Source organism: Engraulis encrasicolus, chromosome 2, assembly GCF_034702125.1.
Source record: "Engraulis encrasicolus isolate BLACKSEA-1 chromosome 2, IST_EnEncr_1.0, whole genome shotgun sequence".
Lineage (NCBI taxonomy): Eukaryota > Metazoa > Chordata > Actinopteri > Clupeiformes > Engraulidae > Engraulis > Engraulis encrasicolus.
The window spans coordinates 22,555,723-22,577,510 of NC_085858.1; the positions used below are offsets into that span (position 1 = coordinate 22,555,723).

Sequence of the window (21,788 nt, forward strand, 5' to 3'; positions counted from 1 at the left end):
TTAACTCCCACCCCACACACACACTACTACCCACGCGCACCCCCACCCCCACACGCCTATGCATTGTACAGGCAGACAACTGTGATTTCACTGCATAGTTTCACTGTATTACTTGTAATAATTGTGTGAATAAGACAAATAAATCTCCTGGTATCATTATATCCTTGCATGATGCATGAAAAATAAGTAAGGATTGAGTAACACAATGCCTAAGCATGTCACACCACAGGAAATGAAGTCACACCACAGGAAATTCACTACATTGTGGCAATTTTAATCCGTTTGTATTCGTGACCTCCGAGCTCATGCTAACTAGATAATGATATTGTGTTTAACCTTAATATGTGTTTTCACTCTTAAAAAACTTTTTTCCGTCCATAAGAGCAGTCACACCGCGGGACATCGTAAATGAACCTAACATATTAAATGAACCTGACCTAACCTATTAAATTAACCTGACATATTAAGGGATTTATAGTCACCTTAAACCTCCACACCACACCACTCTCAAATAACTGAGGTATAACTGGTTAGGAGCCTGTCTTTAAGACCCTTGTAGTTGGCCTTGCAGCTGCCCGTCCACAAACCTGACTTACATGTCACCCCGCAGGACGCAATTTGTGTTACGAAATTGAACTTGTAGTTAATATTACTGTATTGAGTTTTTTCACATTCATGTTTTTTAATATAAGGTTAATATTTATGCAATCATGCCACATGCTTTATAAATTATTCAAAATGTTGTTGGTTTATTTTATAGCTGTATATATTCCAGGTTGTATTAATGTTACAGTCACACCACAGGACATTTGACATATAAACCTTTCTATACATCTGAACAAAATGTTTCTTCTCATCTAGGACTAATATGAAACATGATGTGCCACATCTTCTTTCATTTACATTTGCTTTCAAGAGGAAAAATATCAATTTTGTAGGTTTTTAACTAATGTTACGTAAAAACAGGGCGTCATGTCAACCACCCACCCACACACTTGTGGTATCAGCTAAGATGTCCCTGAGGAGGAGAGGTCATCGAAACAACATGGAGGAAGGCCAGTTGGAAAGATGATGCTCAGTCCAACTTACACAAGTGGAAGAACTCTGTATGTCATTTCCCCCTTTTTACATCACTCACAGACAATTGAGTCTTGTGTGTGTGTGTGTGTGTGTGTGTGTGTGTGTGTGTGTGTGTGTGTGTGTTTGTGTGTGTGTGTGCGTGTGTGTGTGTGCTTGCGTGCATGCATGCGTGTATGCATGCGCGTGTACACAGTACATTCTGCAGTGCTCATTCAACACTTTAAGAGTTGATTTGGCATCATTTGGACTTAAATGAACTCTTTAAGTGTTGAATTAACACCGCAACATTTACTGTGTGTGGTCATATACAGTATCATATATCATACCTGACAACATAACTCATGTAGACGCTGTCACACCCTGCATGCACAATGGTGTGAAATATCAGCATTATGAAGTGGAAATGGTGAGAGGGGGGGGTGGAGGAGTAGAGTAGGTCAGCAGATTCCCACAACAGGACATTTGTAAATAAAAACCTGTACCTCCACTCCACTGTCTTCACGGCACACTCAGCCACACACTCAAACTCAAACTCAAACACCCAGGCGGTAACAGACACAGACAAATGCATAGATGCACACATACACACATCTCTCTCTCTCTCTCTCTCTCTCTCTCTCTCTCTCTCTCTCTCTCTCTCTCTCTCTCTCTCTCTCTCTCTCTCTCTCTCTCTCTCTCTCTCTCTCTCTCTCTCACACACACACACACACACACACACACACACACACACACACACACAGACACACACACACACACACACACACACACACACACACACACACACACACACACACACACACACACACACACACACATTCACGTGGTGTGAAGACAGAGGGAGAAAACAGCATTTCCTGTTTGGGTGACTCAGCCCCGGGTGGGGCATGGCGTGTGCGTGTGCGTGTGCGTGTGCGTGTGCGTGTGCGTGTGCGTGCATGTGTGTGTGCGCCCATGTGTGTGTATATTTAGGGGAGGGGTGTTAAGATGACAACAAAAGCTCTGATTCTCTTCCTAGCCCACATACGTCAGTCAGCACCTGCTTTCAGTTGGCCCACTGTCTATAGCAACAAGCAGTGTGTGTGTGTGTGTGTGTGTGTGTGTGTGTGTGTGTGTGTGTGTGTGTGTGTGTGTGTGTGTGTGTGTGTGTGTGTGTGTGTGTGTGTGTGTGTGTGTGTGTGTGTGTGTGTGTGTGTGTGTGTGTGTGTGTGTGTGTGTGTGTGAGAGAGAGAGAGAGAGATGAATGTATAGATATAAGAAAACGGTGATGTCAGATATGTAGACATCGACTAATGGGCCAGTTAGCATCAAGCTATCATTTTGTGCCTTTTGTGTGTGCACTGCATGCAGCCTTTACGCGTTTGTGCAAAAGAGAGATGGGCATTAAATAAAATGAATATAACAACATCAGGTAGGGCTGTAACAATATTGTATCGAACCGAGAAATCATGATACACAGAGTCACGATACTGTATCGTGATACAAGGAGGTATCGTAATATGCCTTTTCAAAGTTTTGTTACCCATTAGTTCAGAAAACAACCACATGATGTGAAGTGATAGTGCTTCCAAGTTTCAAATCATCATCATTATTATATTTAAACTTTTAAGAATTATTAGTAGCCTCTTGATACCTATTCTACCAATACCAGTTTTTATTCATAATTTTATTTTATGTTAGTAAATGTGAAATCGTGGGGTGTATCGAACCGTAGGGCATAAATCGTGATACGAACCGAATCGTGAGTTGAGTGTATCGTTACAGCCCTAACATCAGGACGTCACCTACACATCCACCAGTGGCCACTCAACATCAAATTGTCAGTTTGTGTCCAAATCTTTGTGCACTTTGTGCCTCATATTTCGCATTACAACAGCATTTGGCTGGTTCCTGTTGATATATTTACAGTCCTGACAGCCACGCAAATCTTTTTTTTTTCCTTTGTGATCAATTTGTATTCTTTTTTTTCTATTCTTTTTTTAATACATCAAACAAAAAACACATACACGACACATGAAACGACAAAGGACAACAATCAACATTCATATGGCATTCACACACCTCTCCCCTCCACACACACACACACAGAGGCCACACAAATCTTCACGAGGGTGAAATTATATTTTGCTGTTTTCAGTTTACCTGCTGCACGTGAACCAGAAAACCAGGCTAAAACCAGACTAAAAACGGGCTGCCCTTGGGTGGAGTTTATAATCTCTGTTTGCAAACAGCACACTGATTGACTGACTGACTTGGCTCGGCTGAGTGACTTCCAAGAAGAAACCTTAATGCGTTTCTACGCACCACCCACCACCACCACCACCACCACCACACTACGCAGTACTCTGAATGTGCTGCGAGCGAGGCATGCTGGCGTTGTTTTGCCATCGATCATTGACAGTGACAGGCAGGCTCCGCGCCCCTACCAGTGGTGGAAATAAATGTGGCTTTGTCCACAGTAACCTGACACGCGCTAGCCCCGCAGCTAAAGCCCCGGAGGCGGAGGCGGAGGGCCAGTGAGTGGTGGGTGGGTGGGGTGAGTTGGTGTGGACGGGACCTTCAGTCAGGGGGCTGGACTGGGACCGCAAACGGGCTCTGGCATTTTTTGGCATAGTCCAGCCCCTCACCCCCACCCCCTTACAACCATTATGATGGGTCCACTGTATATGTGTTTCTAAGCATATATTTGAAACAAACAAACAAGCAAAAAAACCCTCAAAAGCGTCAGCGCCTGATGACTGTCGGACCACCGGGAAAATGGCCTGTATGGCAGATGAGCAGTCCAGCCCTGCCTTCAGTGGTGTGTTGAAGGCTATGGTATGTCAAAGCTCGCTTTACGGGGAAGTGAGTGGAGTAAGGTTATAGGGGCCTCCTGCCCTCCCTCCCTTGTTCATTTCTCTCTCTCTCTCTCTCTCTCTCTCTCTCTCTCTCTCTCTCTCTCTCTCTCTCTCTCTCTCTCTCTCTCTCTGTGTCTCTCTCTCTCTGTCTTTCTCTCTCTCTCTCTCTCTCTCTCCCCAAGTGGCCATGACTTCCTCCTGAATGTAATCCAAACACCTGAGTGGAGGAGGTGGCCGGGTAGGCGAGGAGGAGGGAGAGGGGGAGGGCGATGGGGTTGTGGCTTAGTGTTGGAGCGAAGGCTGTGGAGCAGGAGGAGGTGGAGGGGGAGGTGGTGAGGGAGGGAGGGAGGCTGAGTGGAGCACTGGCCCCATGTGACTGGGAGCTCACATGTGGCAGTAGGGCAACGTGTTACTGTAACACCTTGTCTGGGGCCAGGGCGGTTACGTAAAGCTCCTCTTGCTCCCACACAAGCAAGCCAGCAGGGGAAAGACTGCCGAGGGCGCAGCGGCTGTGGCTGGGGCTGTGTGTTGAACAGGGTCAGGGCGAATGAGAAAATGAAGCATGCTTGCGGAAATGCAAGAGTAGAGCTGTTTGCCTTTCCATTGTTTTGGGGGTTTTTTTCCCCAAAAGGGTCACCAATCCATTCTTCTGTGTTTTGGTTGTTGTCTTTGTTTAAAAAAAAATTCTGTTTCAGGGTCTAAGGTCATGGTTGTGCTTATCAGATTAGACTGAACCTTAACGGCCACACCACTCCACACCCCACTCCAACACTGAAAGGCTACATACACGTGACGTGACTGGATTTACGAGAATATTGTGTTTTTTAGGGCACAACAGTATTTCTCTCCCTGCCCTAACTAAGCCCTCTGAGGCCTTATAGTCTGAGTCACTTCCGTGGTTATGGTAATATTACAGTAGGGGGAGAGAGAGAGAGAGAGAGAGAGAGAGAGAGAGAGAGAGAGAGAGAGAGAGAGAGAGAGAGAGAGAGAGAGAGAGAGAGAGAGAGAGAGAGAGAGAGAGACTGACTGTTACCTAGGATTTGACGTGAATGGGAGAGCTAGGTTAATCTGGGATTTGGGGAGGAGAATGAGGGTCACACAATCTGTCCTGTCAGCTTCACGCACACACACAAACAAACACACTGTCCCACCACAGTTGAACTTCACGCACGTGTCGTGTGAGAGTTGGGTTACAACACACTGGTTTCACAATCGGCAGTGGTTACACATTCAACAAAGAAAGAAGCTTTGCCTCTTGTGACCGGTAAATGAAAGGACGGCAGTGAACTCAGAGTTCAGTAAAAGATGAAAAGAAAAGATTACAACAGTGATCACTGTAGCATTCGAATGAGGACAACACATAATGCAATGTGTTCTACTATACATACTTCTTTCCATGCAACATACACAATGGAAACTGCACATTCACACTTAAGTATATTACCGTTGATTGGTTGAGTCAATCTCTACCATGCTGTGCACCAACTGACCTCACATCTTTGTTATATATTGTCTGTCTGTCTGCATACTTAAAGAGTGTGCATGTGTCTTTTTTTAAAGCACAGTAGTTTTTGTGGCTTTTATTATACTTTTGTGCTGCACCTTGAGGGAAGGCTTTGAATTTCATTTCACTGTGTATTGACAATAAGGGCTTTCTATTCTATTCTATTCTATTCTACACTTTTATATTATATTATATTATATTATATTATATTATATTATATTATATTATATTATATTATATTATATTATATTATATTATATTATATTATATTATATTATATTATAACATATTATAACATATTATATTATATTCCACTGCTATTTGTCAGTCAAACTATTTCTCAGAAAAGTAGAGCACACCTTTCAACAAGCAGTAGTCAACAGGCCCAAGTTGGATTAGCATAACACACCGGTCACACTCCAGCTGAACTGGAAGGACATCAAGATCATCTTACATGGGCCAGATTCATATAAACGCTACGCCTACACACACACTGTCTCTTTATAACATGTGGGTGATTTCCACTTTAATCTGAAAGGAGCGCATGCCTTCCCATATATGTAGGCTGTTTCCTCCTTTGGGCAAAGTTGTTTGTTGGTTAATCCAATGCGGTCTAATTTCCAGTGGTGATGAATGATGATACATACAGTACATAATAGATTTCTTTCAAGGAAAGCGCGTGCAGTATTTAAGCAATGCGACGAGACAAAGAGCAGGTTTTAAGGCAAACAACAGGTGATGGCTCCTAGGTGTTTATTCAAGGAAACTGGGCTATGACCTCCGTGGCATAAAAAATGAAAAAAGGTGCTATTGTTCACCAAGAGCCAGGCAGAGAGAGAGAGAGAGAGAGCGAGAGAGAGAGAGAGAGAGAGAGAGAGAGCGTGTAGAGGGAGGAGGAGAGCAGGAAAGCAGGAGGTGGTAGAGGAGGGGCGTGAGAGAGTAAGAGAGGGAGGGAGTGAGTGAGTGAGTGAGCGAGGCGAGCGAGGAGAAGGAGAGCACGTGAAGTCAAATTGTGTGTGTTCGGCGAGCCATGTGCTGTAGCCGAACATGTGAGGGGGAGAGAGAGAGCGAGGAGTGGCATTCGTCAGCGCGTGAGTCATACCGCAGGAAGGAGCCTCCACACCTCTCTCTCTCACACACTGCTCTCGCCCTCACCACACACACACACATGCATGTACACACACACACATATACATGTCACATACACACTTATGCCTACCACACGCAACACACACGCACACACGCACGCACACACGCACGCACGCACACACACACACACAGCAGCACACATGGAAAACACATTAAGTCTCAGTGAGCCAAATGAGAGAATAATGAAAGGAAAGAGGAAGTCAACGAGCAGCACTGGGCTGCATTTCTCGAAACCAAAGTTTCATTAGCTACTTTGTTGTTTTCAAAGCATTTTCCCATTGGCAACTACCGAAGTTGCTAACAGGCTAACAACTTCTCTTTTGAGAAATGCACCCCTGATCTGTGACTCACTCACTCACTCACTCACTCACTCACTCACTCAATCACTCACTCACTCATTCATTCACATCTATCTATCTATCTATCTATCTATCTATCTATCTATCTATCTATCTATCTATCTATCTATCTATCTATCTATCTATCTATCTATCTATCTATCTATCTATCTATCTATCTATCTATCTCTTTCTTTAGCTCTCTTCACCTCAGCATGCTCTCGTTCTCAGTGTTTGGGTCACCGTGCCAAAGGTCATGAGGCCTGTGGATTAGCACAGCAACGCTGCCGTGCTGCAATGCTGCATCGCATGGCCAGACAACACAGCACAGCACAACACCACACAATACAACACAGCACAGCACAGCACAACACCACACAATACCACACAGTTCAACACACGGGACACAGGACAGGATAGGTCCATGGGCCTGTACTACAAAGCTGATTCAGGACTAAACCAGGTTAAGTTAAGAGGTAAATCATAGAATAGAAGAGCCTGGAATTTATTAAATAAATGAGTACTCCAGGAGCTTCTATTAGATGACTCTTCACTTACTGCAACCTGGTTTACTCCTGAACCGGCTATTAGGCCCCTGGACAGCACAATACAGCACAGCACAGTATAACACAGTCACACAGCACAACACATCACAGCACAGCAGACAAAGACTCTCTTACCAATAGGCAGAATAGGCTATTGCCGAGGGTCCCCAACAAAATCTAGGGCCCCCTATAGTATAGTGGCAGCAAAAAAACAAAAATCATTATTATCATATCTATCATATCATCCATCGTCTATATTTCACTATGGGGCTCTCAAATAGATAGAACAGCCACTGATAGCAGAACACATTTACAATATAGGACAGGACCATGAATCACAGCATCACAGAGAAATGCAGCACAACACAGCACAGCACAGCAGAGCAGAGCACAGCACAGCACAGCACAGCACATCGCAACACAACACATTGCAACACAACAAAACAAAACACAACACAACACAACACAACACAACACAACACAACACAACACAACACAACACAACACAACACAACACAACACAACACAACACAACACGTTCAGACTCAGACACGTCAGACTCAGACAGACGGTGAAGGGACTGAACTGTTGGGAAAACTGTGAGCCAGATCACACCACAACACACAAACGGGCACACTGAGTCATGCAGCACTTGCGTGGCGAATATAGATGCCAGCAAGAGGCGAATATGGCTGCCAGTAGTCAGCTTTGGATGCCAACTCAACAGCATTACGTGTCCTCCGTGACGGGAAAAAAGTAGAAAAAAAACATGGCCCTCTATACTGTAAACATTATTATATTTGATAGATATAGATTTGAAAAGTAGATCTTATTTTGTGTTGTTGCTCTGTGTGAATGACGGAACAGCAGTTTAGCAGTTAGTCTATATATCATGCATGATCAACGAGTTTTGCATTTTCATGCTATAACACCACAGTGTGTTTCAATGCAGACCTTCGAGGACACGCACAAATAATGTTTTTGACTGGTGCCATACTGCAGCTGTGTGATGGAAACATAACAAGGTAAGTAAAGAAGTATTTACTGAATGCTGACATAACACACGGTCAACAAGTGTCGCTTTTTCACGCTTCATAATACTGTGTTTTCAAGCATAACATAGTTGAGTCACAAATGATTTCTCAATGTTGTCATTAGGTGTGTACTACATGGGCTCCTGTGATTTCACGCAGGGAACTGCAGAAATAGTCCGTGTTGAGATTGCCCTCGTAAAACTCAGCAGCATTGTGCAAATGTTTACCAGTAATGCTCTGCAATGTACACACTCGTACACGTGAGACGGATATTGCCACTTCCTCTAAGTAGAATGGGGAAGTGCACCGGTGTGTGTGTGTGTGTGTGTGTGTGTGTGTGTGTGTGTGTGTGTGTGTGTGTGTGTGTGTGTGTGTGTGTGTGTGTGTGTGTGTGTGTGTGTGTGTGTGTGTGTGTGTGTTCTGTAGTGTATGTGTGCATGAGTGGGGCTTGTAGTGTTGGGTTGGACGTGAGAGGTTTCAGGCCTCTTTGTTTACTGGACATGTTGACGACTCTATTTATGCCGCAGCAAACAAACCCTGACAGGAAACACAGCAACAACCTTCTTCCATCTACGACCCTTCTCAGAAGAGCTTCTCAGGGTTGTGACTGTGTTGAATGGCTGGCTGTTGCAAACGCGGCACCACTGTCCCAATACACACACACACACAAACAAACACGCACCCACGCACGCACGCACGCACGCACGCACGCGCACACACACGCGCACACACACACACACACACACACACACACACACACACACACACACACACACACACACACACACACACACACACACACACACACACACACACACACACACACACACACACACACACACCAGGGGTGGAACTTAATTTTTTTTTTCCCACCAGTTACTGTGGCAGGTAGATTTTAAAATTTACCAGTCACTAGCCATTTTTACCAGTTAAAGTGACTGGTGGGTTGAAAAATTTACCTGTCAGCCGACACACGCACGCACGCACACACACACACACACACACACAACTACATGCAACCACACAATCGCATGCAACATACATGCACACGCGCACGCAGGCACACACACACACACACACACACACACACATACACATACACAAACACACACACACACACACACACACACACACACACACACACACACACACACACACACACACACACACACACACACACACACACACACACACACACACACACACACACACACACACACGCTTGACCTACTTTAATGTAGTGAAACTCTGCATGCAGGTGAAAGCATGTGCTTCATAAACATCACCCAGGCTTTAAAGACTTTAGCCGCTGGCATGCAAATACAGTAAGTCTGGTTGGATTTCACACTAGGGAACTGTTCCTAAAACAATGGTATGGTCTGGCTGTTTTCCACTGAGGTTTTTTTCTGATGGCCCAGGAGGCTACTGTCAGGCCATACAAACTTGATTTATTTATTTATTTTAAACTAATCACATGTTTGTATGTTGGAGATTTGTGGCTATTTCCATGTAGGCCTATGCACTATTTGCCACATGCTCACACTGATGCGAACTTACAGTTGGAAATTAATGGTTGAAATGGTTTCCAGTCATGTGCATGTATGTTGCATGTGGTTGTGTGTGTGTGTGTGTGTGTGTGTGTGTGTGTGTGTGTGTGTGTGTGTGTGTGTGTGTGTGTGTGTGTGTGTGTGTGTGTGTGTGTGTGTGTGTGTGTGTGTGTGTGTGTGTGTGTGTGTGTGTGTGTGTGTGTGTGAAAGATGTGTGAAAGTTGTGTAAGCAAAAGAGGCTGATATAAGACTATGCTGTTAAATAGTCACCAGAGGCAACATAACTGATAGATCATTACCTGCCATGAACACGTGCAATAAAGTAGGCTGCAGCAATTACAGTAAGACACCTTGATGGATTACAGGAAACACCCGCATTTTGTCCACACTCACAAAATGACACGATAGTGCATACGTACAATCCAAACAGAGTTAGGCAACAAAGTCCACCTCTTGTGTGCCTGTTATGCGAACAGCAGAAGTCACGTGACAACCACAACAAAAATCTCTTTGGCAGCATGATAGGTAGTTGGCAGACACAGTGGAGAGCAAACATGTGTTGCTATGTCCTTTGACTCACCTTACCTGGAAAGACTATGTTGAAAAACTTGTCTGCCTCAGAATCAGGCAGTGTGTTTGAAATTTGATACAAACTCTTCTGATGTAACAATGGTCGGTCTGTCAATGGCATAACCAGATAATAAAATAATTTGCTATCAATCAATTGATAGCCTATCTGACCCACATGATGAAATCGTTTTGATAAAAAAAAGGAATGACACAATCAGCGGGACATAGCAGAGCTATAAAAACAAATTCCTGAGGTCACGTTATTTAATTGCCATATCGTTCGACCTCCTCAGCTCATATTTTATTGAACCACTGAGCACAGTTGGAGTCTGCCCACCCACTGGCTGCTACACTTTTAGTCAGAGAGTCTACTGCCTGTTGTGCCGAGAGATGAAAAACCGTTATCCACGCTTCACAGAACAATCAAGGCAGGTCATTAAAGAGCCATTTGTTGCCAACATGCCAACGCAGACCATTATGATCTGGGGCATTGATAAACCTATCTTTCTAATGAGAAGAACTTCCACATAATGTCTTCATAAATGTAAGGACTGTTGTATTTCTTTTTTTTCCCTTGCTTGATTTCCTTTGGGAGTAGTAAAGCATCTGTATTCTACTCTGCTTGTCTATTTAGAGAACCACCTTAAGTGTCTTTATTTTTGGAGTGTCGGCTAGCCTATCCTGGGGGGACCATTATTTCCTCTAAGCCCTGAACCACAGCAGGATCCACTCAGTCACCCACAGCGCTGCGCTACAGTCATCCTGTGAGAATCTAGCCAGTGATGACTAGCCTGAGCTGGGGGAGATCATCTGCTACGTATGCACCACACGTAGACTAGCGCTTACCGCAGCTCACCCTGCAGTCCACATAGTGGCATGACGTAATGACTGCACACACGGCCCATTCACCTCCAAATCTGCTCAAGTGGGCCTGAACTTGGGCCGATATATATATACGCCATCTGTCTTCAGACAATGAATTGATACACCATTTAATCATGAAGCAATCTAAGACTCTCATCGTTTTTGTTAACATCACAATGGTGTGTATCCAGGCCTAGTTGTCATATGCCTGTCTACGTAGGCCTATATATCTGGTTAATAACCTGTCGTGTCTGCAATATCAGTTTGGAGGAAAAGCTAAAATTTTGTCCAAAATAATCAAATGGTATCTAACATGTGATGTAAAATTCAACACCCTAAAGCTGCTGTTCATGCAGAGTACTTCCATGCGGCTTACACATTATAACAGTCCTCTTCAACAGTGACACTTTGGCACCACCTGCTGGGGAAGCTCCTTCAGGTTCGTTGGTCACTACATGGGAAAAGGAGAAATTTTGCTATCTTTTAGCGGTAACACTTTACTTGATAGCACCCTTAAGACTGACATGACATTGACCTCGTTTACATTATATTTTTTAATTCAGAACTAATAATTTGAAATTAAATAATTCCATCGAGTTTACATAGCACTTTCATTTAATTCCGAATTGGGAAGTTTTCAAATTAAGATTCATTCAGAATGAAATTTATTCTGAATTAAATGTCTCATGTCAAGGCCATTGTCATAACTATTACATAACACTGCCATGATGAACATTAATGAATGTCAATGACTCTGTTGTCATTATTGTCGTGCTGTAAATCATGTGACTTTTTTATTGTCAATCTGACATTGTTTGGGATGTCTGTTATTACAACTTTACCATGTTAATGACAGATGTTATGTAATAGTTATTACAAGGTTATGCCAGTCTTATGAACGGGGGGGGGGGGGTATGGTTGGGTCAAGGAAAGTGTTACCATTTTAGCTGCCACTTCTCTTGCAAACAATTTCCTACATAGTAAAGCAATGTGTATGCTGGGCAATTCGGCTGTATGAAAAATTATATGGGAGGGTGATGCTCATTCTCATATTCTCCACACTGTGTTCCTTGTCTCCCATTATGCCACAGCATGGGAAGGGATCGATAAACATTCTGGCCCAGTGAATGCATGTTCGCCCATCATTCAGCTTGCAGGTTTCCTTTAAAAAATATCCCACGTCATTTCACCGATTTTGCTGCATTAGGCTATATAACAGAGCAAAATGCTGGCAGGGGCTTTTAAGCCAATTGAGTTTCATTCCAAAATGAAAATGACAATTGACTTTTATGGCTTGTCAAATCACTAAGACAGAAATGTGGACTTTGGTCACAGAACCAGTTTGACTAGGGTTAATTCAGATGAAATCATGCTTTATTTGTCTCTGTGTTGAATTCAGTTGTAGAATGGAATGGGGCTGATATGACTTATATACATTACTTCTGCTAATACACATGTTGGCTGATGTGCATTGTATCTTCTCATCTGTACATGATACAGTATTTTGAAATGTGCAATGAGCTGTATTTTTTTAATCATGTTTTTGCTTATCATATTTTTATCAGGAACTATATCATCCTTAAATTTCACCCTGAAGTCAATTGAAGTGCATGTGGTTTTTTTTTTTACTCATAATTGCACTTGGTAAGGAAAATAGTGAATGGCACAACAGACCCTCTGAATAACTAGACACCAGTTTGCTAATTAGTACATGTTTATCAGTGTTGCCTGAACTTCCATTGTTTGTAAGGCCCTTGCAGGTTACCATATTATAGTCCGAATGACCACAATACACTTTTCAACCTCTTCAACATTCAAATAAAGCTCCAAGGACACTTGGGGTAGAAAAAGAGTGAGCCTACACAATATGGAAAGACAGACACAGGCATTTTACATATAAAACTCTTGTTTCATACAGTGAAATTACAGCATTAATCTCATAATTTAACAGGCACAGGTCAATCTGAGCAAGACAAAAAACATTGAATTATCATTGTACCCTAGACTACGACATCACAATCTCCCAGGCAACTGATCGGTTATGGTTAAACTTGGGTGACAGGTCCAGTAACTGTTAAAAGACTCATGTGATGACAGAATATTAGATCTTCTGTCTTGATTAGCATTCATTTATCAATCCCAATTTGATTATCATTTATTATTATATTATCTTTTCATTGTACACATCATATCATTGCCTTTATGTATATTAACATAACTGTGGTGCACACAAATGAAATGACCTCAAGTGATTAGGATGGTTAATATCTTCTTATGATTGTTTTAAGTTAATTATCAGAACACAGTAACACAATTACCAGACTCTGCAGTCTACTAAAATACAAGCACTTACAACTCTGACCAGAATATCTAATGCACCTTGCCCACTGGGCTGTTACAAACGATTAAATATACCCATTCAAGAGCCTCTCAATGATATAGAACTGGTCAGTGTTGTTTTAACAGCTAGAATTACTGTTGTGAGACGAAACAAACAGGAAACATGTTATTGGTGGTTTATAATCCGTTATGCCAGGTGGATAGCCTTTAACTAAGGCTTCCCATATACAACACAGTTTAGACCAGTCACAAAACAGGCCGAACGGCTTTCAGAGCAAAACTCAAGAAATTGGCAATGAAGGAGTTTGAAAAAAACTTTGATGCCACCCCCCCCCTCATTTGACTTGAATAATACAGTCTTTTCTATGGGCAAGAGAAAGTCTCTGAGATGAATATGTGTGCTCTACATATTTTCAGATATTACCAGATTTCAAAGTGTAAAGTATCACTGTAAAGCTTACAATTTGCACTCTCTGGTCACTCTCTTATCAAATAAATATGCCCCACGGCCTTTTTGCAGTCTGTTCACATGTGAATGGGTGGTCACATTTATGAGCCTGAAGCAAGACGACACACTGGATACCATTTCAAGGACATGAGCAAGATAAGTGATTATGCTCTGCATTCCCAAAATCAGTTACATGTACAAGTCTCCATATAACACTCCCAGAAGGTCCCATTGTAGAAAGAAAATGGTCTTTTGGATGCAAGATAGGAAATTGTGAAAGCACGGGCATAGCACCGAATTCTAGGACTTATGCACAAACAGATGACATGCCTCCCCCTGCTAAAATATCATTCAAGACTACTCATAGAGCCTTTTTATTAATGTTTGGGGCTCTGGGGCTCAGCTCCTCTTTTTAACCCACAAGGACACCCATGCACAAGAGCAGAAACAGTCTGGGGGTGAAGCCACAGGCAACAAGGTTTTCTTTAACCTGGCTCTCGCCATAATCTGTGCGTTCCCGCACAGCTCCTTATGCTTGACAGGGTGAAACCGCATTCATCTGGTGAAAGTCAGGCTTAGGCTTGCATTATTTTCTCCCTCTTTAAAAACAAAAAACCCACATACATTAGTGTTCCACATACATTAGGAGTCCATGGACGGCCCGCCGAAGTGAGGCCAGGGGTAGGATGCATGAGCGTTGGGCATTAGCGAGTGCGGGGCCTGGGAGTGCATGCCTGCGTTGACGGCCTGCGGAGCCGGGGAATGGGTGAGCCTGTGCTTCTTCAGCTGACCCAGCTCCCTGAAGGCGCAGCCGCACTGAGCGCAGCGGTACGGCCTCTCTCCGGTGTGGATGCGCTGGTGCTTGTGCAGGCTGTCGAGGTGGCGGAATCGCTTGTCGCAGTAGCGGCACGGGTACGGTCTCTCCCCCGTGTGAATGCGCTGGTGGGTCTTCAGGCAGTAGAAGCGCCTGAAGCCGCGGCCGCACACGTTGCAGCGGTAGATCTTGTCCGAGCCGTCTCTGGAGGCCTGCACGGTGCTGTGAAGGGGGATGCTCGCCTCGGACACCCCCGGCCCCAGCGAAGAGCCTTGCACCTGGGGCAGAGTCAGTGAGGAGGAGGGTGGGGACATGGGCAAAGCTTCTGCTGTGTCTGCGTTTGGGTTGGCTCTGGAGGCGTCTGCATGCCGACGTTCATGCTCGTCTTCAACCTTTATCATACCGTCTCTTACCTCCTCGTGGTCCTCGAGGACCTGAATGAGACCCAGTTCGTTCACGTTGCCAGCTGCGCCACCCACCTCAAACTCAAACTTGCTGAGGTCTGATGACGGATCTTCCGTCTGCACTGGTGCTTCTTGCTCAGCAGGAATCCTGCCGCCATCTTCTGTGGGCAGCATGTTGCCTCTGTACTCTATGGGATATGTTTTAAATAACAATAAAAAAACACATTTCAGCTGTGTCCACATTATCAATTGATACTTGATTTATTTATTAGGCCTATTGTATGTTTACACTGTACATCAGAATAGCGTTGACTAACCTTTATTAGTGACACCATCGTCGGAAATGAAGAACTGTCCGTCTCCTACCTCCTCGTGTCCAGTTACCATCTGACTTGGCTCGCTCTGCGGCTGCTGAGTGTTCTGACTGTGGGTCGAAAGCGACTGCTGGTTCAGCGCTACTGATGGTCTCATTCTGCGGCGATTGGTGCTCCTGGGCCATTCAGATTGCGGCGTAGGTAAGCAGAGACCAACGCTGGGAAGTGATCTGGAGAAACCAGTCCTTCCTGACGCGTTTCTAAAAGACCTTACCGAGCGTGGATGATCTCTAGTTGTCAGTTGATTCCCTCCAACGCTGTTGGCTGAGTATAAGTAGAGGTTTTCCTCGGTCTGTGCCTGTGGTCGCACTACTGTCGATCGAGGTTGTTGGTTCTGGTTGTTGAGAAGCAGACACTGTTTGATATTCTTTTCGGCTGCCGTCATATAGTACCGAACAGCTTTTAATTCACTCTCGGATGTCTCTAATCTTTCTCTCAAACTTTGGTTCTCTCGGTGCGACTCGGCGGCGGCGGAGCGCGCGGCAGATATTTTCACCCCCACAACCCTTGCTGTCTCTTTCAAAACGGAGTCCACTGCAGACCTCACTGCTTGCTCAATTGTAGAGGCCAGTTCATATTTTAGAAAAGATACACTGACATCCATATTTGATGCCATGTTTTGCGTGTCCCTCCAGAGGAAATAACAGTTGAGTCAGCTGAGCACCCAGGGGCTCTCTCTCCGATGTTTTTGTGAACGTCGCTGTTTTTGCTTACATTGCGTCGCAGGGATTTGACGTCACAGCGAGGGATGTGGTAGCTGTAGTTGATTGTAAGCCTAGGCTACTATGATTGTCGACTTTGTATTTTAAATCTCTGAATTATATAGCTAATCATTTAAAATTGGTGGACTTTGAGTAGGCAGTATTATTCCAAAAATCTTGCAGTGATAGGGAAGGTGGACCTACCTACCTCACTGCTCAGATCAATGATCAGATTTTTGTTTCTAAACGTCAACCCATTGTAGGCCTACAATATAAACAAAACTTTCCAATTCATATGTGATCTGATTATGTTATTCATTTTAAAGAAGAAGAAGAAGAAGAAGAAGAAGAAGAAGAAGAAGAAGAAGAAGAAGAAGAAGAAGAAGAAGAAGAAGAAGAAGAAGAAAATCAACACAGACTGTGACATTTGACGTCACCGGAAGTTGTAGCTCCATCTGTCTCACGGCTATTTCTCTCCGGTCGATGATGGTGTCTGCCACACTCATGCAGACAGTGAATAGACACGAAACGATAACCAAATCAAATACAGTATGTGTTTAAGAAATAGCTAACTAAAAAGGAGTGGGTTTTATTTACAGTGGGAACACCGACAGTCAACGTCTTATGGCGGGGCTGTCATACTTAGTGCTCCGATTTTCAGGGTCTGCTGGTCGGACTTATGGAGTGTTTTCAAAAGGACTGACACGGACTTTGTTAATCTTTTTTGATCTTGCATGGCGACTTCGAATCAGATTCCCCTACCTCTACCTCATCGCTTCAATGATGTTTAATGTGCGACTACAGGTAAACGCCTCTTTGCTTTGCGAGTTGCTCTAACATAGGCTACCACTTCGAACGCTGGCTGGGTAGGAGCTAACTTAACTAGCAAGCTGGCACCTAGAAATCTATTTTAGGCACACAGTATCAGTTGAAGAGCCTACATTGGGCGTGGGACCCTGCAGTGGTTTGTCATCAAAATGAGTTCATGTCTGTTGGGAACGACTATCAGGTCAGCTGACGGCTACTGTCAATCTTCTGCGAAAAGTAAACATTGTTATCGTTATCAGGAAGGGGAAGACCGATGCACACAATGCCCTTGTAATTTGTAAACTGTCAAATGTTTGCTCCTGGCGACTGTTGAGTTGCTTCGTTTGTAACTTGTTTCACGTACATTTACTTCCTTAGTTTAGGCTCCTTTGCTTGTAGTTGACCTTTCTCAACTTTGCAACTGAGACGTGATACGGAAGGTGATGCAAATGAAATGATTGAGAAGACCATTTGTTATAGGCTACGTTTTAGAGTTATCATATCGCCTTGATGTCTATTTATTTATATAGCCTAACTAAGTCGCGAATGAAAGCGTCAGTTCAGTGCAATTCAATATAATTGAAGTACAGTGCGTTTTCATGTCCTTATTAGGCTGAAAAGCCGAAAGCCTGGGTAAGCGGATGGAGACTCCCAACTGAGATCGCTCCCGGACGTGCGGTCCCAGGTGTTTCTATCACTCCCGGACGTGCGGTCCCACCCGATTATATTTCACGTATTATCATATACTGCCACATACAAGCAATTTAGGGTTAGGTTTAGGGTTAGGGTTAGGTTTAGGGTTAGGTTTAGGTTTAGGGTTAGGTTTAGGGTTAGGTTTAGGGTTAAGGTTAGGGTTAGAAACAAAAAACTAACATCAACAAGATAACTGGCTCCGTCATATGGCGGTGGTACCGATAGTCTGGCTAGTGGGAGCGAGATGAAATGGGAGCGTCCTGAGTTGGGAGCGTCAATCTGGGAATCAAAGCCTGCCACGTACAGGACAAGATACAATGCGACTGGTTTTGCATATCATCCATACTCAGTGATATCATCCAACCATTACCCTCTGTTCAGAACTGTCTACAGCTGCAGTAGGCAATAACTTGGTAATTGTGAATAATGTAATTAGACAACTAGTGGCAGCCGTGGTGTAATGGCAAGGGAGTTGAACGATAGATGACAGGTCACCCAGGTGTATCATTAAGCCAGCCACAGGGATGTCTCACAGACATTAGATACATGTATGTTGTAATAAATAACCATTCATGCCATCTTAACTAAATGAGCCTTGATGTATAGGCAGTAGGCAAACTATGAATGTTTACCCATAGTGCCCTACAAAGATAAAGTGCAGTTACCAGGGGAACATTCTAAAGCCAGAAGCTCTCGTTATTGTCATGCTGCTTTGTCAAACATGTACATATGATATTTGACGGGCTCCACGAGAACAAGGTCAACAGATTTAGAGTACGTTGCATTCAAACCTTCCTCACGATAGGTGTACATATACAGTAATATGTGGTCCACCATAGGCTACATGGGGGCCCAGGTTCTTGTCTGGGTCATTTCCTCAGGCCTACCCACATCTTCCTCATCCTGTTTTAAGTGAAAGCGAAGTGAAAGCCCATTGGGAAACTCCAACTCCCATTGTCATTGTGACACAGCACTCCACAGCACACAAGTGAACACTGCACACTGCACACAACGAAATTGCATTTATGCCTCACCCGTGCAAGGGGGCAGCCCTCAGTGGCGCCCCATGGGGAGCAGTGCAGTGGGACGGAACCATGCTCAGGGTACCTCAGTCATGGAGGAGGATGGGGGAGAGCACTGGTTGATTACTCCCCCCACCAACCTGGCGGGTCGGGAGTCGAACCGGCAACCTCTGGGATGCAAGTCTGACGCCCTAACCGCTCACCCATGACTGACATGACTTTAAGTGTGAAAGGATGATATTATTGAATCCATTTCCAGTTTAATCTCCATTGCCTTTGTCGGCCAGCATTACCATATTCGTAAAGTTTGTTAACAACAATGCTTTTTTCCCCCCTATAGGTACACATTGAAATCCATTGATCTGCATCCCAGCCGTTTCCTTGACACTGTCCTGTTTGCTACTCACCGCCTCCTTATAAATGGTACCAGCATGGCACCGACTTTGCTTCGTCCTTCCCAGCTGTCATCATGGGATCCACACCTGGGCATCGTGAAGCACACCTCCCACCCCCCAAAAAAGGGAAATGGACAATGTAGCCAGCTAAAGCCTGCGGAGTAGGAGCAATCATCCTTGCAGTTGATGCTATGATGCGGGAAGTGGTTATGTCCAGCAGTGTACCTCAGGGTGTGCAACGTTAGTAATGCGAGCTGTCTGTCAGTCTTTCTGCCTGTCAGACTCTCAGTCTGCCTGTCTCTATGTTTACTAAGCAGCTCATGGGGAGATACGACCACCCCCTGAAGAAGATGGTACAATCAAAGGTACTATAAAAGGGTCATTTGGATGAGCAGAGGAAGGTGAAGTGGTGTCATTGCGTATACACTTCCCTTCCAGGGCATTTGAACATCTTCTCCAGCAGTTTCGACTACTGTTAGTTCCTGTTACGTAACCTCCCACCCTGGTCAAATCTCACACTCCCTCTCCCCATCTCATCTCAACGCTCCCAAAAGTCATCTCCTAGGAAATAACTGGAGCCTTAATATTTGTAGGAAATGAAATATTGTTTTTTTTAAGATTGTCACCGATTCTGTAAATGTAGAGCGGGTTTTGAGAGGGTTGTTGTAATATTTTTTTTTGTTTCGAACAGGGCCGTCAGCTATGCTCAGTCATATAATTTCTGACTTCCGAGTAAGAGGATAGGTACAGGCAGCACGGGGACAGGATCCACTACTGCAGCACTTTGTGAATATCTGTAACATTATCATTCAATTGTGTTTTTTTCAGTGAAGCTTACGGTATGGCATAACGATAGGCCTCAGTCACTGCATGTGCTCCATGAAATGTTGGAGGAACGGCACATGAAACACACACACACACACACACACACACAAAACTAAACTACTGGTACTTAGGCCATGCACCAATTTAACACACAGCCATTAGATATTCCGTTACATTATACAAACAAAGGTCACAGTTTAAGATTGCTGTTCTTCTTTTTTGTTTGTTTTGGGAAATGCAAATACCGTTTTGTGTGTAACAGGTTGTGCATTTGAGAAATTCTTATAATCACTGTATTGAATGCACTTTGATTTTGCTTATCCTCTTTGGATGAATAAATTTAGAGAAAACATCCTGACCTTTGACTTCATGTTTGTGTCTCTAAGATGTGAAGTGAAATCCCACCTGGGAAACTCCCATTGTCATTGTGACACAGCACTCCACAGCACACAATGGAATTGCATTTATTCCTCAACCATGCAAGGGGGCAGTCCCCAATGGTGCCCCAAGGGAGCAGTGCGGCGGAATAGTACCATGCTCAGGGTACCTCAGTCATGGAGGAAGATGGGGAGGGGAGCACTAATTAATTACTCCCCCCACCAACCAACCTGGCGGGTCAGGAGTGGAACCAGTAACCTTTGGGCTGCAAGTCTGACGCCCTAACCGCTTACTCATGACTGCCCTAAGTATAATATAATATATATAATCTGCCCTAACATAGGACTTGGAAGAGTTGTTGCTCCCTGACTCATCAAAGCCCTACCACTGAGATGTGACCTGCTTCCAATCAGCTGATCATCAAGACTGGTAGAGCTTTTTGTTTGGAAAGACAACTCTGAAGGGTTTCTTCTATCTGAACCTTAATAGTAACACCTCTGGCCCACAGTATTATTTAAGTCAATTTCTTCATGTGCAAGATATACAAAGGAATCAAAAGTATTTATCATACTGTACTGTACTTTCCATAGATAAACCTGGACAAATATTGAAATACAAGATGGGACATTAAGTACTGAAAGGTATCATATTCTAACTTATTCTAAGTGAGTAGGCCTACATACAGCAAACAACATTAACATGTTTAATAGCCTACATAAGCACAAATGAATGGCGAATAACCTGTTCAATAAGTGTTCAATGGAATGTACAGTCTTAGTGTAGTTCTCAGCAATAGCATTATTGGACAGTAGAGGGCAGCACAGTTCCACTTAATTTCTCAAAGAAATGAAGCCCTGCTCTAGTTTTGGGGGCTGAGGAATGATATATGCCATTGGAAAATAAGGAGATGTACAGCCTTATTTTTGGACCAATTGACATTATTTCACTGGTCCATGCATATGACCATACTTTCATCCAAACCAATCTCCCTTACAGTTACATTTAAACTTACTGGTGACATATGAAAACTCTAACTTCATAATCCCTGGTTAAATAGTAGGATGAAAAAAAGGACTAAGTGTTGCCATAGCAACTGCTTTAATACTCCCCGTGACCGCCCCC

General features: G+C 43.9%; 1 protein-coding gene across 1 annotated transcript; it reads right to left on the reverse strand.

The window, feature by feature from the left end:
- Positions 1 to 12,851: 12,851 nt before the first annotated feature.
- On the reverse strand, positions 12,852 to 16,535 carry LOC134435122 (zinc finger protein 408). The gene is made up of 2 exons (XM_063183958.1): positions 15,789 to 16,535; positions 12,852 to 15,659 (listed from the first exon to the last, which is right to left on the reverse strand). Exons 1-2 carry the CDS (start codon positions 16,459 to 16,461, stop codon positions 14,896 to 14,898), a joined length of 1,437 nt encoding a protein of 478 aa, XP_063040028.1. The 5' UTR covers positions 16,462 to 16,535; the 3' UTR covers positions 12,852 to 14,895.
- Positions 16,536 to 21,788: the final 5,253 nt, after the last annotated feature.